Source organism: Amphiprion ocellaris, chromosome 22 (genome assembly GCF_022539595.1).
Source record: "Amphiprion ocellaris isolate individual 3 ecotype Okinawa chromosome 22, ASM2253959v1, whole genome shotgun sequence".
In the NCBI taxonomy this organism is placed as follows: Eukaryota; Metazoa; Chordata; class Actinopteri; family Pomacentridae; genus Amphiprion; species Amphiprion ocellaris.
Window position 1 is genome coordinate 28,634,095 of NC_072787.1, and position 14,494 is coordinate 28,648,588.

Here is a 14,494-nt window from a genome sequence, read left to right on the forward strand (position 1 = left end):
GTTTAGTTTCTGGTTCTTCAGTGGTTCTGTTCTCTCTAACCCTGTGCTGACTGAAGTCTTGTCGTGAGGCAGAAAGCAGATCCAGGATCTTTCTTGTGTTCTGGTTCCTTCTGAACCTCGGCCTGTCCTGTTGTTGTTGTTGTTGTGAAGGCAGCAGCTGATTGGCTGCAGCAGCAGAAAGCAGCAGCTGATTGGCTGCAGCAGCTGATTGACAGCAGCAGCTGAGAGCCTGTTAGAACTCAGATCGGGTTCCCCCTCAGAACCGACAGCTGGACGCTTCAATCAGCCAATCAGACGATGGATCTTCAGGTCAGCAGCTCGGATCCTCTCAGTGTTTCTGCTCCAGCTCAAACTCCAGCGCCTGGATTCTCCTGCAGGTCTGTGGTTCCTTCGCCTTCAGGTTCTGGTTCCTCCTCCTTCAGGTTCTGGTTTCTCCTCCTTCAGGTTCTGTTTTTTTCTCCTTCAGATTTTGGTTCCTCCTTCAGGTTCTGGTTCCTCCTTCAGGTTTTGGTTCCTACTCCTTCAGGTTCTGGTTTCTTTCGTCTGAGACTCTAACCTGAAGACCTCTGAGGAACCTCTGGTCCTGGTTTTTGTCCATCTAAAGATATTTCAGCCCAAACATCTGATCCATCATGAAGAACATCTGTTTGTTCAGATGTTCCACAGAGTTTTTACAAAAATCCGTTTATTCGTAGAAAACATCATCAGAGTTCAGTTTCAGCAGCGAGACTTCTTCATTCCTTCACTGGTTCCTCCTGCAGCTGGAACTGAACATCTTCTCCTGAACCAGAAGACCAACCATTTACTCTCTGTGGTTCTATATGAAACATAGAACCAACCATTTACCCTCTACAGCCTCCACAATTCAGCTTTAGCTGGGTTCTTCTGGTGTTTTTTGTGTCATATTTGTGTTTTTGTGTCTTTGTGTCATATTTGTGTTTTTGTGTCATATTCGTGTTTTTGTGTCATATTTGTGTTTTTTTGTGTCATATTTGTGTTTTTTGTGTCATATTTGCATCTTTGTGTCATATTTGTGTTTTTGTGTCATATTTGTGTTTTTTTGTGTCATATTTGTGGTTTTTTTTGTGTCATATTTATGTTTGTGTCTTATTTTTGTTTTTTGTGTCATATTTCTGTTTTTTGGTCATATTTCTGTTTTTTTTGTGTCATATTTGTGTCTTTGTGTCCTATTTGTGTTTGTTGTGTCATATTTGTGTTTTTTGTATTATATTTGTGTTTTTGTGTCATATTTGTGTTTTTTGTGTCATATTTGTGTTTTTTTTGTATCATATTTATGTTTGTGTCTTATTTGTGTTTTTTGTGTGATATTTCTGTTTTTTGGTCATATTTCTGTTTTTTGTGTCATATTTGTGTCTTTGTGTCCTATTTGTGTTTGTTGTGTCATATTTGTGTTTTTTGTATCATATTTGTGTTTTTTGTATCATATTTGTGTGCTTGTGTCATATTTGTGTTTTTGTGTCATATTTGTGTTTTTTGTGTCATATTTGTGTTTTTTGTCATATTTGTGGCTTTGTGTCATATTCGTTTTTTGTTTCATATTCGTGTTTTTGTGTGTCATATTTATGTTTTTTTTTTCATATTTGTGTTTTTGTGTCATATTTGTGTTTTTTGTGTCATAATTGTGTTTTTGTGTCATATTCGTGGTTTTGTGTGTCTTTGTTCTGTCTCTTTGTGGTCATGTTGTCATTTCTGATCCACGCTGCATTTAAGGACTGAAAGTCTAAAATCTGCTGATTCTTTCTGACTAGGGTCTTAAACTGACCTAGAACCTGTTTCTTGAAGCTTGTGGCAGGTTTTGGAGAACCAGAACCAGAACCAAAACCAGCTGTCTGAGGAGGTTCTTTGACATAAATGTTGTGTTTCTTAGAACATTCTTCATTACGTGGACTGAAGGTGTGTTTGGGACCTGCAGGTTCTTCTAAAACACACCATGTGACTAGACCAGGACCAATCAGCTTCACCGTAACATCCTGAGACAACATCTGGAGCTCCACCAGCTGGAGGCCTGGGCTGAGGTTCCTCGGGTTCCTGGGGTTCTCTTGCTGGACGGTGGAGGATGGGAGGGTCGGTGTGTAAGGAGGAGGTGGAGGAGAAACGGAGGAGTCCGTCCAGAGAGGACAGTCTGACGTCGGCCGACAGAATCCGCAGATTCACCGTCAGACAATTTGGATTCAACGTCCTGAGTCTGACCCGCCGAGGACTGAAGGTGAGCATCCAGCAGGAGGAGAAGACCACCACTGGAGGTCCACAGAGCAGGTCTGGAGACCAGATCCAGAGATCAGAACCAGAGTTTAGATCCAGAGATCAGAAACAGATCCAGAGATCATGTCCAAAGTTTAGATCCAGAGATCAGAACCAGAGTTTAGATTCAGAGATCAGAACCAGATCCATAGGTTAGATCCATATCCAGAGTTCAGATCCAGAGTTTAGACCCAGAGTTTAGATCCAGAGTTTAGATCCAGATCCAGAGTTTTGATCCAGATCCAGAGTTCAAATCCAGATCTAGATCCAAAGGTTAAATCCATATCCAGAGTTCAGATCCGGAGTTTAGATCCAGAGTTTAGATCCAGAGTTCAGATCCAGATCCAGAATTCAGATCCAGAGTTTAGATCCAGAGTTTAGATCCAGATAAAGAGTTCAGATCCAGATCCAGAATTCAGATCCAGAGCTTAGATCCAGAGTTTAGATCCATAGTTGAGATCCAGGTCCAGAGTTTAGATCCAGAGTTCAGATCCAGATTCATAGGTGTTCTTCGTGGGTTTTTCTCATGTTCTGCAGGAGGTACCAGAGGAGCTGTGGGAGCTGCTGGAGCTGCAGAAGCTGAACCTTTCTCTGAACAGTCTGAAGGTGGTTCCTCCTCAGGTGGCTCTGCTCTCCAACCTGGTGGTCCTCAACCTGTGGGGGAACCAGGTGATGCACGGTTCCTCAGAGAACTGACAGAACAAAGATCACAGAACGTTTATGACCCAGACTACCAAGAACCTGCTGAATTAATTTCACCTTGAAAAGATCTCAGACGTTTATCAGGAAAAAAAAACTGTCAAAACATAAACTAGTGGTCAGATTTCCAACTTTCAGACAGTCCATGATCTCATCAGGATCATTTAAAGGTAGAACATTTCATTAGAACATCTGATTAAATCATCTTAAAGGTAGAACATTTCATTAGAATGTCTGATTAAATAACCTGATCTTAGAACATTTCATTAGAATGTTATTCTGCTTCACGTCTGATTAAATCATCAACAGTTCAGATCCACGATGGATCAAATGAAAAATGAGTGACTTTAGTTCAGGAGATCAGTGAAGTCCTGGAACACGACGAGACGATAAATGAGGAACAAAACAAGAAGAACCAAAAGACAAAGAGGAGACAGAACGACGTGAAGAAGAAACAGAAAAATGAGACGGAAAACAAGAAGTTTCTGTAAAATAATAGATGAAGGTCTGCAGTATGAGGAGACATCCGTTCAGAGTTCTAGTACCAGAAGATCTGAGTTCTATGACCAGAAGATCTGAGTTGTAGTACCAGAAGATCTGAGTTCTAGGACCAGAAGATCTCAGAGTTCAGAGTTCTAGTACCAGAAGATCTGAGTTCTAGCACCAGAAGATCTCTCAGTTCTCCTCCTTTATGTTCTGTGTTGAGCTGCAGGACTTTAGATGGAAGATGAACCAGCTGGAGCTCAGAGGACATTCTGACTTGTGGCTGAAACGCTGAGCCTACATTTCCCAGAATGCACCAGCAGCCGCAGTCTGTGGTCAGGTGACCTTCTTCAGCTGCTGCTGGATAAATAAAGTTCTGATTTGTTCTAATCCTCCACGATCCGGTTTCTGTCCTCACGTCCTTCAAGGTCCTTCAAAGTCCTTCAAGGTCCTTCAAGCTCCAACAGAAAAACTGGCTGAACAAAGTACTTCTCATCAACAGCGCCCCCTGCAGGCTGAAATAATATACTGCATGCAGCTGATGGTGTCACTGAAAAAAGTAAAACATGGAGATGAAGTAGCGTTTTCTCCCAGGCCTTCTCCTCAGGTAGACCCTCTCCTCAGGTAGACCTTCTCCTCAGGTAGATCTTCTCCTCAGGTAGACCTTCTCCTCAGGTAGACCTTCTCCTCCTCAGGTAGACCTTTTGCTTAGGTAGACCTTCTCCTCCTCAGGTAGACCTTCTCCTCCTCAGGTAGACCTTCACCTTAGGTAGACCTTCTCCTCAGGTAGACCTTCTCCTCCTCAGGTAGACCCTCTCCTTAGGTAGATCTTCTCCTCAGGTAGATCTTCTCAGGTAGACCTTCTCCTCAGGTAGATCTTTTCAGGTAGACCTTCTCCTCCTCAGGTAGACCTTGTCCTCAGGTAGCTCTTCTCAGGTAGACCTTCTCCTCAGGGAGACCTTCTCCTCAGGTAGACCTTCTCCTCAGGGAGACCTTCTCCTCAGGGAGACCTTGTCCTCAGGTAGGTCTTCTCAGGTAGACCTTCTCCTCCTCAGGTAGATCTTCTCAGGTAGACCTTCTCCTCAGTTGGTGTATTATCTGATCCACATGCAGCTGCACAGAATACTTTCATATGAAATACTGCAATACTATCCAGGTGTTTGTAATATTTCTCCTCATAACTCTGGATGATCTGCTGTTTCATGTTTGTTGCTGTTTATTGTTATTTGTTTATTTATTTGTTTGTTTGTTTGTTGTGTCTCTGCGGAGCAGCTGAGCAGTCTGCCTCCAGAGATCGGACAACTGAGGACACTCCGAGTTTTATTCATCTACAGAAACCGACTGACGGAGATTCCTGAGGAGCTGGGAGGCTGTACACAGCTGGAGGTACAAATACTGCAAAAAATACTGCAAAAATACTGCAAAAAATACTGCAGTAAATACTGTACACAACTGGAGGTAGAAATACTGCAATAAATACTACAATAAATACTGTACACAGCTGGAGGTAGAAATACTGCAATAAATACTGCAATAAATACTTCACACAGCTGGAGGCACAAATACTGCAATAAATACTGCAATAAATACTGCAATAGTAGGGGCAGTGGTGGCGCAACAGTTAAGTCTCTGGACTACTAATCAGGAGGTCGGTGGTTCAAACCCCAAGGCGGCCAATGTTGGGCCCTTGAGCGAGGCCCATAACCCGTCCTGCTCCAGGGGGTGCTGTACCGCTGCTGACCCTGCGCTCTGATGACGAAAATCAGAATTTCCCCTTGTGGGATTAATAAGGGATAATAAATACTGGAGGAAATAGACACTTCTTAGTCATTCCAGATAAAATCAACTAAATCTGGTACAAGAACATCTGGTTCCAGATTTAAAACTTTTTAATGGACTTTTCCAGAACTTCATCAGTCCAGCACAAAGAACCATGACATTTAGAAGGAGAAACATGAGTTCTGGTAGAAACTGACACCAGATCAGTTTAAATCCATCCAGGTGTCTCAGTCTGAACACTGGATCTCATTTGTGTTCATTTTCTCTGTCATCGGTATTATGGGATGTATCCTAGTGACCATCAGTATTATGAAATGTATCCTAATGATCGTCAGTATTATGGGATGTATCCTAGTGACCATCAGTATTATGAAATGTATCCTAGTGATCATCAGTATTATGGAATGTATCCCAGTGATCATCAGTATTATGGGATGTATCCTAGTGTGAACAGTTTAGAATCCTAGAAACAATTATTGGTTCCTGGATGTGGTTCTGGTTTTTCAAGGTCATTGTGGGTAAACTTTAATGTTGGTCGCTGGTTGGTCAGAACTATTAGAGACGATGATTAGCTCTGATTGGTACTGATCTGGATCAGATCGTCTCCATGATAACGGTTGTCTCTTAACTCTCAGGTTCTGAGTCTGGCCAACAACCAGCTGTCCTCTCTGCCAGCGTCTCTGTCCAACCTGACCCGGCTGAAGAAGCTCAACCTCAGTCACAACCTCATCGCTCACGTCCCGGGCTGCGTCTACAACATGAAGGCTCTGGTAGGTCCATTCCCTCACCTACAACATGAAGGCTCTGGTAGGTCCCATCTGCTCACCAACAACATGAAGGCTCTGGTAGGTCCTACACAGCTCTGGGCTTCCTCCAGCTGACAGTCTGCACCTCCTCGCTCCTGCAGGTGTTCCTTCACCTGGCCTGTAACCGTCTGGAGAACCTGGCAGAGAACATTCAGGCTCTGGTGGAGCTCAAGATCCTCATTGTGGAGGGAAACAGCCTCCATTCTCTGCCAAAGGCCCTCTGCTGCCTGACCAGGTAACACACCTGACCAGGTAACAAACCTGATCAGGTAACACACCTGACCAGGTAACAAATCTGACCAGGTAACACTCATGACCAGGTAACACACCTGACCAGATAACACTCCTGACCAGGTAACAAACCTGATCAGGTAACACACCTCACCAGGTAACAAACCTGACCAGGTAACACTCGTGGCCAGGTAACACACCTGACCAGGTAACACACCTGACCAGGTAACAAACCTGATCAGGTAACACACCTGACCAGGTAACACTCGTGACCAGGTAACACACCTGACCAGGTAACACACCTGAGCACACCTGACCAAGTGATTTGTTTTGATATTACATTTTCATTTGTTAAAATTACATTGTTGATCTTTGATCTTTGATTTGAATTATTTTGATTTCTATCAGGTTGGAGCTGCTGAATCTGGACTTTAACGATATTAAAGATGTTCCACAGGTAACCATGGTGATGGTGATGATGATGATGATGATGTTGATGATGATGGTGATGATGTTGGTGATGATGATGATGTTGTTGATGGTGGTGGTGGTGGTGATGGTGATGATGATGATGATGGTGGTGATGATGATGGTGATGATGGTGATGATGAAGGTCTTGTTCCTCCTCAGGACCTCCACCAGTTGTACCGCCTGCAGAAGTTGGCCTGCCATCCTCTGGATAAAGGTCTTCACATCGTCCACAACCCGCTGCTCAAACCTGTGAAGGAGGTTCTGGAGGGTGGGCTCAGCGCACTCTTCAACTACCTGAGGGCAGGATAGGCCTGGGGGCGGGGCTTAACACCTGGCAGCTGGGGGTGGGGCTTTTTCCTTATCTGACACTGGGGTGGGACATTTTAAACTACCTGATGACTGGGGGATGGGACTTTTTATCTACCTGAGATTTGGGGTGGGGCTTGTATCCACCCGATGACTGGGGCGGAGGTTTTTGTCCACCTGATGACTGAGGGCGGAGGTTTTTGTCCACCTGATGGCTGGGGGGCGGAGCTTTTTAGCCACCTGATGACTGGGGGCGGAGCTTTTTAGCCACCTGATGACTGGGGATGGAGCTTTTTTTCCACCTGATGGCTGGGGGCGGAGCTTTTTGTCCACCTGATGGCTGGGGCGGAGCTTTTTGTCCACCTGATGGCTGGGGGCGGAGCTTTTTGTCCACCTGATGGCTGGGGGTGGAGCTTTTTGTCCACCTGATGGCTGGGGGCAGAGCTTTTTGTCCACCTGATGGCTGGAGGAGGAGTGTTTTGTACCTGAGGTCCATGCTGATGCCAGTGATAAACCTGAGGCCAGTTTGTAGATGCTACATTTACCTGTCCTCACGTGTGCTGCAGGTGGCTAACGTGGAGCTGCTGTCTGAATCTGTGATGCAGCTGAATGTTATTTAATGGTGTTGAGTGAATTTCAGTGGATTTTTTCAGTCTGATTTGCTTCTTTTATCTCCTCTTTGACTGTTTTCATGAATAGCTTCATTGATCCGGTTAACAGTCAGGTGGTGGTTCTGTTTGACCACATGTTGGAAGTCTTTATTTATTTCTGCTTCCGTTCCAACTAGTTGTGAAACAGTTTGAAACACGTAGAGTTCACCTATTAAGTGAATATATAATGTTTAAAATAAAACTGTATTGCTGAAGGTTTGCTGAAAGATGCAACATGGAAACATGGACATGGAGTATTAAACACAAGAAGCACTGAGAACCACAAGTGTCTTCAGCTGTCTTTCAGTTCATGGTCTTCAGCTCTCCTGAGGCTTCTTCGGGAACATTGTGGAGGGTTTTAGAGAACTTCAGAGCTCTTCTTCAGACTTAGTTTCTGTGTGCAGATGATCAGAAATAAACGTCCACAATGAAGCTGCCACATGCTTAGAGACGACTATGATGAACTTCATGTCAAAACTAGGATGTGAAGAACTTCTTCAGAACTATTAGAACTAAGCTGAAAGTCAAACACCTGAGCATTGCTGCCAAACATTAAAAAAACCTCCAGATTCATTCACCAACGTGTCTTATTGAATGTAAATTACCTGGATATTAATGTAAAAAAACAGGGAGACATTTCCTCTGCTCGTGTTTTTACTTTTGATCTGTGTCCCTTTGATTGGCTGAATTAATTTCACCTGTGAGCCATTCATCCAATCAGCTCTGAGTGTTTAGTCTCGTCTGTCCTTCTGTCTTTCAGTTCATGTTGTTTGATATCTGTTTACCTCCTTTCAGACTTCCTGTTTCCGTCCTTTCAGATCTTTGGTGCTGGGTGATGGACTGGTTTGTTTTAGATTCTAGGTGATGGACTGGTTTGTTTTTTGTTTCAGCTTTTTGATGAAAGTTTTCTTTCTGTTCCTTTAGTATCTGAAGTTTTTGTGTGTGGTCCTTTAATTATGATTAAAAACAGGATATTTACTGTTTTTTAATCACTGTTTTCAGTCCTGGGTATAATAGCAGTGGTAACAGCATTTTCAGTAGTAGGATCAGTACTAATTTTAATAGTATCAGTAGAATGAATGCAACTGTGTTGCTCTGGCTTTCTGCTGTGGAGTAGTAGTATAAGTAGTATCAGTAGTATTAGTATCAATAGTATTCTTGTGTGGAGCTGCAGTTCCACAGCTAGTCCTGTAGGTGGCAGCAGATGAACACTCTTTGTTGACTCATTGCTCTGGAGTACTAGTATTAGTAGTATTAGTATCAGTAGTATCAGTACTATTAGTATCAGTAGTATTAGTAGTAGTATCAGTAGCATTAGTATCAGTAGTACTAGTAGTATTAGTATCAGTGGTATTAGTATCAGTAGTACTAGTAGTATTAGTATCATTAGTATTAGTAGTATCAGCAGTATTAGTATCAGTAGTATTAGCAGTATCAGTAGTAGTAGTATTAGTATCAGTGGTATTCCTGTGAGGAGCTGCAGTTCCTCAGTTCGTCCTGTAGGTGGCAGCAGATAAGCACTCTTTGTTGACTCGCCGTTCTGGAGTACTAGTATTAGTAATATTAGTATCAGTAGAATTAGTAGTATTAGTATCAGTTGTATTAGTAGTATGAGGATCAGTGGTATTAATAGTATTAGTATCAGTAGTATTAGTATCAGTAATACTAGTAGTATTAGTATCAGTAGTATTAGTATCAATAGCATTAATAGTATTAGTATCAGTAGTATTAGTATCAGCAGTACTAGTAGTATTAGTATCAGTGGTATTAGTATCAGTAGTATTAGTATCAGTAGTATCAGTAGTATCAGTAGTATCAGTAGTATCAGTAGTATTAGTATCAGTAGTATTAGTAGTATTAGTATCAGTAATATTATTAGTATTAGTATTATTAGTATTAGTATCAGTAGTATCAGTATTAGTATCAATAGCATTAGTAGTATTAGTATCAGTAGTATTCCTCTGTCGAGCTGCAGTTCCTCATCTTGTCCTGTAGGTGGGAGCAGATAAACAGTCTTTGTTGACTCACTGCTCTGGATTCCTTCTAAAGGTCCTGGAAGACACAAACATGCTTCCTTCACTTCACATGTTAAAAACACTCTAAAAACAAGAAACGTGTTGAACAGAGGAGGTGAACTCTGCTGATTCTTCATGTTTCAGACCAAATAGGACAGAAAAGAAGAAAGACGATTCACTAAAAGTAAAGAGAAGAGTGGATCCCATGAAAACTGGCGTCGAGTTCAACCAGCAGGGGGCAGCAAATCACCGAGGAGCAGCTGTTGCACTGATTTATCACTGATTATCACTGATTTCCACCCGATTAATTAAAATCCCAGAACAGAAACGAGACTAATGTCAGGAAACACTCAGTTCAACTGAAAACACAATAGAAAAATACAACTACAAATTATAGATACTCCAGAAACTGAGCCAAAACCACTGCAGGCACTCTGAGGGAAAATATTGAATAAACCACAGCAAACAAAACAATATATATATATATTTATTTTTTACAAATAACATGGAATATTTTCATGTCAGAGGGACAACAGATTTCTACAAAGAAATGAATTAATTTTTTAAAAATGAAAGCATTGAGTCTGTAGCAGAAGATATTTGGAGATGAAGCATGGTGGTGGCAGCATCATGATGTGAAGCATGGTGGTGGCAGCATCATGATATGAAGCATGGTGGTGGCAGCATCATGATGTGAAGCATGGTGGTGGCAGCATCATGATATGAAGCATGGTGGTGGCAGCATCATGATGTGAAGCATGGTGGTGGCAGCATCATGATGAGAAGCATGGTGGTGGCAGCATCATGATGTTCCTCAGCAGCAGGTAGAGGGTAAATGAAATCCTGGAGGACAACCTGATGGTCTGAAGAGAACTGAGACGTGGAGAAGATCATGTTTCCATCCAGACGATGAGTCGAAGCAAACAGACAAAGATCCTCAGAGATGGTTTAAAGACAACAAGGTGGAAGTTCTGGAGGAGTCAGAGTCCAGACCTCCATCCACCTGAGAACTAGAGTCTGGACCTGAAAAGTTCTGTTGATCAGGATCCCTGAGGAACCTGACAGAGTTTAACAGTTTATGAAGAAGAAGGAGGTCCAAATGTTCAGACTGATGGAGACCAACAGGATCCAGGGTTAGAATCTACTAAATACTGACTGGAAGGAGGAGAACACTGATGGAACCACTGGTTCTAGATCTTATTATCTGTCATGAGTTTATAAAAATCTGTCTGTAGTTTGAAGTGAAAGAACGTTTCTGTGTAGAACCTGATCCTAAAGACTGAATATAGACTACATATAGACAAAATATAGACTGAATATAGACTGATTAGGGACTGAATAAATCCTGCTTGTGTTTCCATGTAGTACTGAAAGTAGTAAAACTTCCAGTAGTACTACCTCCAGTAGGATCCTGTCCAGTATAAAGTACTTTCCAACATTCTACTACAGTAGTACTACAGTACTAGTAGTACTCGATGATGACGGTACCGCTGTTTCGGTCTCTCTCTCTCTCTCTCTCTCTCTCTCTCTCACTCACTGTGTGTGTGTGACGTCAGCAGCGGTCGGTAAACGGTCGGGGTTTCTGAAGAAACAAACCGGAGACTCACTAATCGGGGCTCAAGCCGCGCGCTCTCCGGTTTACCTGTCGGTGCGGTCGGTCACCTGTCAGTGTGTAGGAGCGGCGGGCAGCGGGAGGAGAAGCAGCGGGAGAACCGGAGCAGAACCGGACAGAACCTGGAGAAGAAAGAGTTGGAGAGTTTCAGGTCTCCGCTCCGCAGCTGAACATGGACGGAAGTTTGCTGCTGCCGCTCGCGCTGCTCCTACTGGGACCGACGGGCGCGCGGACCGACACCTTCAAAGGTAAGAGGACCGGGACCGGGACTGGGGGTTCGGGAGTCCTGGGGTTCTGGGAGGGTTCTCTTTGACCGCAGCAGCAGAACGCGGAGTTTCTGGTTCCAAGTTTCCAGCTGGGAAATCTCCTCCTTCATCCTGTCAGCCATGATCCGGGCAGGAACCCAGCAGCAGAACCAGCAGAACCAGGCCAAACAGAACCAGTAGAACCAGCAGAACAACAACAAACAGAACCAGAGAAAACAGAACAAACAGAACCAGCAGAACAAACAGAACCAGATTCAGTACAAACAGCAGAACAAGCTCAATTAAACGCTGTACAAGCAGAACAAGTAGAACCAACAGAACCAACAGAACCGGACTCAGTAAAATTAATAGAGCCAGACTCAGTAGAACTAATAGAACCTGAATCAGTAGAACCAACAGAACCGGACTCAGTAGAACCATCAGAACCGGTGGTTGAGAACAGAACCTCTGCAACAGAAGTGAACTCAGTTCATGAGAATATCTGCAGGATTTTGGGATCAGTATATTTAATATGTTCACTGTCAGTATTCCCAGTATTCTAGTACTCCCAGTATTCTAGTATTCCAGTATTCCCAGTAGTCCAGTACTTCCAGTATTCCCAGTATTCTAGTACTCCCAGTATTCCCAGTATTCTAGTACTCCCAGTATTCTAGTATTCCAGTATTCCCAGTAGTCCAGTACTTCCAGTATTCCCAGTATTCTAGTACTCCCAGTATTCCCAGTATTCTAGTATTCCCACTATTCCCAGTAGTCCAGTACTTCCACTATTCTAGTATTCCCGGTACTTCCAATATTTATAGTATTCCAGTACTCCCAGTATTCCCAGTACTCCCAGTACTGCCAGTATTCCAGTTTTCCCAGTACTTCTAGTATTCCCAGTCTTCACAGTATTCCCAGTATTCCAGTACTCCCAGTATTCCAAGTATTCCGTGTATTCCAGTATTCCCAGTACTTCCAGTATTCCCAGTATTACAGTACTCCCAGTATTCCAAGTATTTACAGTATTCCAGTATTCCCAGTACTTCTAGTATTCCCAGTACTTCCAGTATTCCCAGTACTTTCAGTATTTCCAGAATTCCCAGTATTCCAGTTCTCCCAGTATTCCAAGTATTCCCAGTATTCCAGTACTCCCAGTATTCCAAGTATTCCCAGTGTTCCAGTATTCCCAGTACTTCTAGTATTCCCAGTATTCCAGTATTCCCAGTACTTCCAGTATTCCCAGAATTCCCAGTATTCCAGTTCTCCCAGTATTCCAAGTATTCCCAGTATTCCAGTACTCCCAGTATTCCAAGTATTCCCAGTGTTCCAGTATTCCCAGTACTTCTAGTATTCCCAGTATTCCAGTATTCCCAGTATTCCAGTATTCCCAGTATTCTAGTATTCCCAGTACTTCCAGTATTCCCAGTATTCCAGTACTCCCAGTATTCCAAGTATTCCCAGTATTCCAGTACTCCCAGTATTCCAGTATTCCCGGTACTTCCAGTATCCCCAGTTTTCCAGTACTCACAGTACTTCCAGTGTTCCCAGTACTTCCAGTATTTCCAGAATTCCCAGTATTCCCAGTATTCCAGTACTCCCAGTATTCCCAGTAGTCCAGTACTTCCAGTATTGCCAGTATTCTAGTACTCCCAGTATTCCCAGTATTCTAGTATTCCCAGTAGTCCAGTACTTCCACTATTCTAGTATTCCCGGTACTTCCAATATTCATAGCATTCTAGTACTCCCAGTATTCCCAGTACTCCCAGTACTGCCAGTATTCCAGTTTTCCCAGTACTTCTAGTATTCCCAGTCTTCACAGTATTCCCAGTATTCCAGTACTCCCAGTATTCCGTGTATTCCGTGTATTCCAGTATTCCCAGTACTTCCAGTATTCCCAGTATTACAGTACTCCCAGTATTCCAAGTATTTCCAGTATTCCAGTATTCCCAGTACTTCCAGTATTCCCAGTACTTCCAGTATTTCCAGAATTCCCAGTATTCCAGTACTCCCAGTATTCCAAGTATTCCCAGTGTTCCAGTATTCCCAGTACTTCTAGTATTCCCAGTATTCCAGTATTCCCAGTACTTCCAGTATTCCCAGTATTCTAGTATTCCCAGTACTTCCAGTATTCCCAGTATTCCAGTACTCCCAGTATTCCAAGTATTCCCAGTATTCCAGTACTCCCAGTATTCTAGTATTCCCGGTACTTCCAGTATCCCCAGTTTTCCAGTACTCACAGTACTTTCAGTGTTCCCAGTACTTCCAGTATTTCCAGAATTCCCAGTATTCCCAGTATTCCAGTACTCCCAGTATTCTAGTATTCCCAGTATTCCAGTACTCCCAGTATTCCAAGTATTCCCAGTGTTCCAGTATTCCCAGTACTTCTAGTATTCCCAGTACTTCTAGTATTCCCAGTATTCCAGTATTCCCAGTACTTCCAGTATTCCCAGTACTTCCAGCATTCCCAGTATTCTAGTATTCCCAGTACTTCCAGTATTCCCAGTATTCCAGTACTCCCAGTATTCCAAGTATTCCCAGTATTCCCAGTACTTCCAGTATTCCCAATATTCCAGTATTCCAGTCTCTGTGTTCTTCCTCAGAATAATCCGTTGTTGTTCAGTCAGATTTTGTGGCTCAGTCTTTTTTTTGTTTCCTGTTTTGTTTTTTTCTGATCGTCTCATTGATCGCTGCAGATCAATAACAGCTGATCAGATCTGATCAGTTAAAGCCAGACGTTCTTATTGATCGTGTTCCATACAGAAGTCTGTTCTCATTCTGACTGGTTCTACTGCTGTTAGATCAAACGTCCTTATTGATCACATTGATCTTAGTGATCATATTTTTTCATCTTGTTTTAAGTCTGGAACTGTCGGTTATTAACCAGGATATTTATAACCTTCATCTATTGATCAGCTGGTTATAACTTCCTGTTTAT

General features: G+C 42.9%; 2 protein-coding genes across 13 annotated transcripts in view; both read left to right on the forward strand.

The window, feature by feature from the left end:
• The first annotated feature begins 293 nt into the window (after nucleotides 1–293).
• LOC111567004 (leucine-rich repeat-containing protein 30-like) lies at nucleotides 294–8,676 on the forward strand. 2 transcript variants are annotated; one of them, XM_035947072.2, is made up of 8 exons: nucleotides 294–422; nucleotides 1,934–2,227; nucleotides 2,800–2,931; nucleotides 4,717–4,830; nucleotides 5,859–5,993; nucleotides 6,131–6,264; nucleotides 6,669–6,717; nucleotides 6,891–8,676. In XM_035947072.2, the coding sequence occupies exons 2-8, from the start codon at nucleotides 2,078–2,080 to the stop codon at nucleotides 7,038–7,040; spliced, it is 864 nt and encodes a 287-aa protein (XP_035802965.2). In that variant the 5' UTR covers nucleotides 294–422; nucleotides 1,934–2,077; the 3' UTR covers nucleotides 7,041–8,676. The 2 variants fall into 2 exon arrangements, with proteins under 2 accessions (XP_035802965.2, XP_035802966.2); XM_035947073.2 differs by having other exon boundaries at nucleotides 336–444.
• A 2,583-nt stretch (nucleotides 8,677–11,259) lies between these two features.
• LOC111570975 (receptor-type tyrosine-protein phosphatase mu-like) overlaps nucleotides 11,260–14,494 on the forward strand; it is a 138,383-nt gene continuing 135,148 nt past the window's right edge. For all 11 annotated transcript variants that reach the window (XM_055007155.1, XM_055007156.1, XM_055007159.1 and 8 more), the window contains exon 1: nucleotides 11,260–11,562. In XM_055007155.1, coding sequence (XP_054863130.1) covers nucleotides 11,487–11,562 — 76 coding nt within the window. In that variant the 5' untranslated portion in view covers nucleotides 11,260–11,486. The remainder of the gene's footprint in view (nucleotides 11,563–14,494) is intronic.

Excerpts from the sequence above, each read along its gene's own strand:
- LOC111567004 (XM_035947072.2), top strand. The coding sequence starts at position 2,078 with ATGGGAGGGTCGGTGTGTAAGGAGGAGGTGGAGGAGAAACGGAGGAGT. Across the intron at positions 2,228-2,799 it reads TGACCCGCCGAGGACTGAAG|GAGGTACCAGAGGAGCTGTG; the intron begins GTGAGCATCCAG and ends CATGTTCTGCAG. Across the intron at positions 4,831-5,858 it reads GAGGCTGTACACAGCTGGAG|GTTCTGAGTCTGGCCAACAA; the intron begins GTACAAATACTG and ends CTTAACTCTCAG.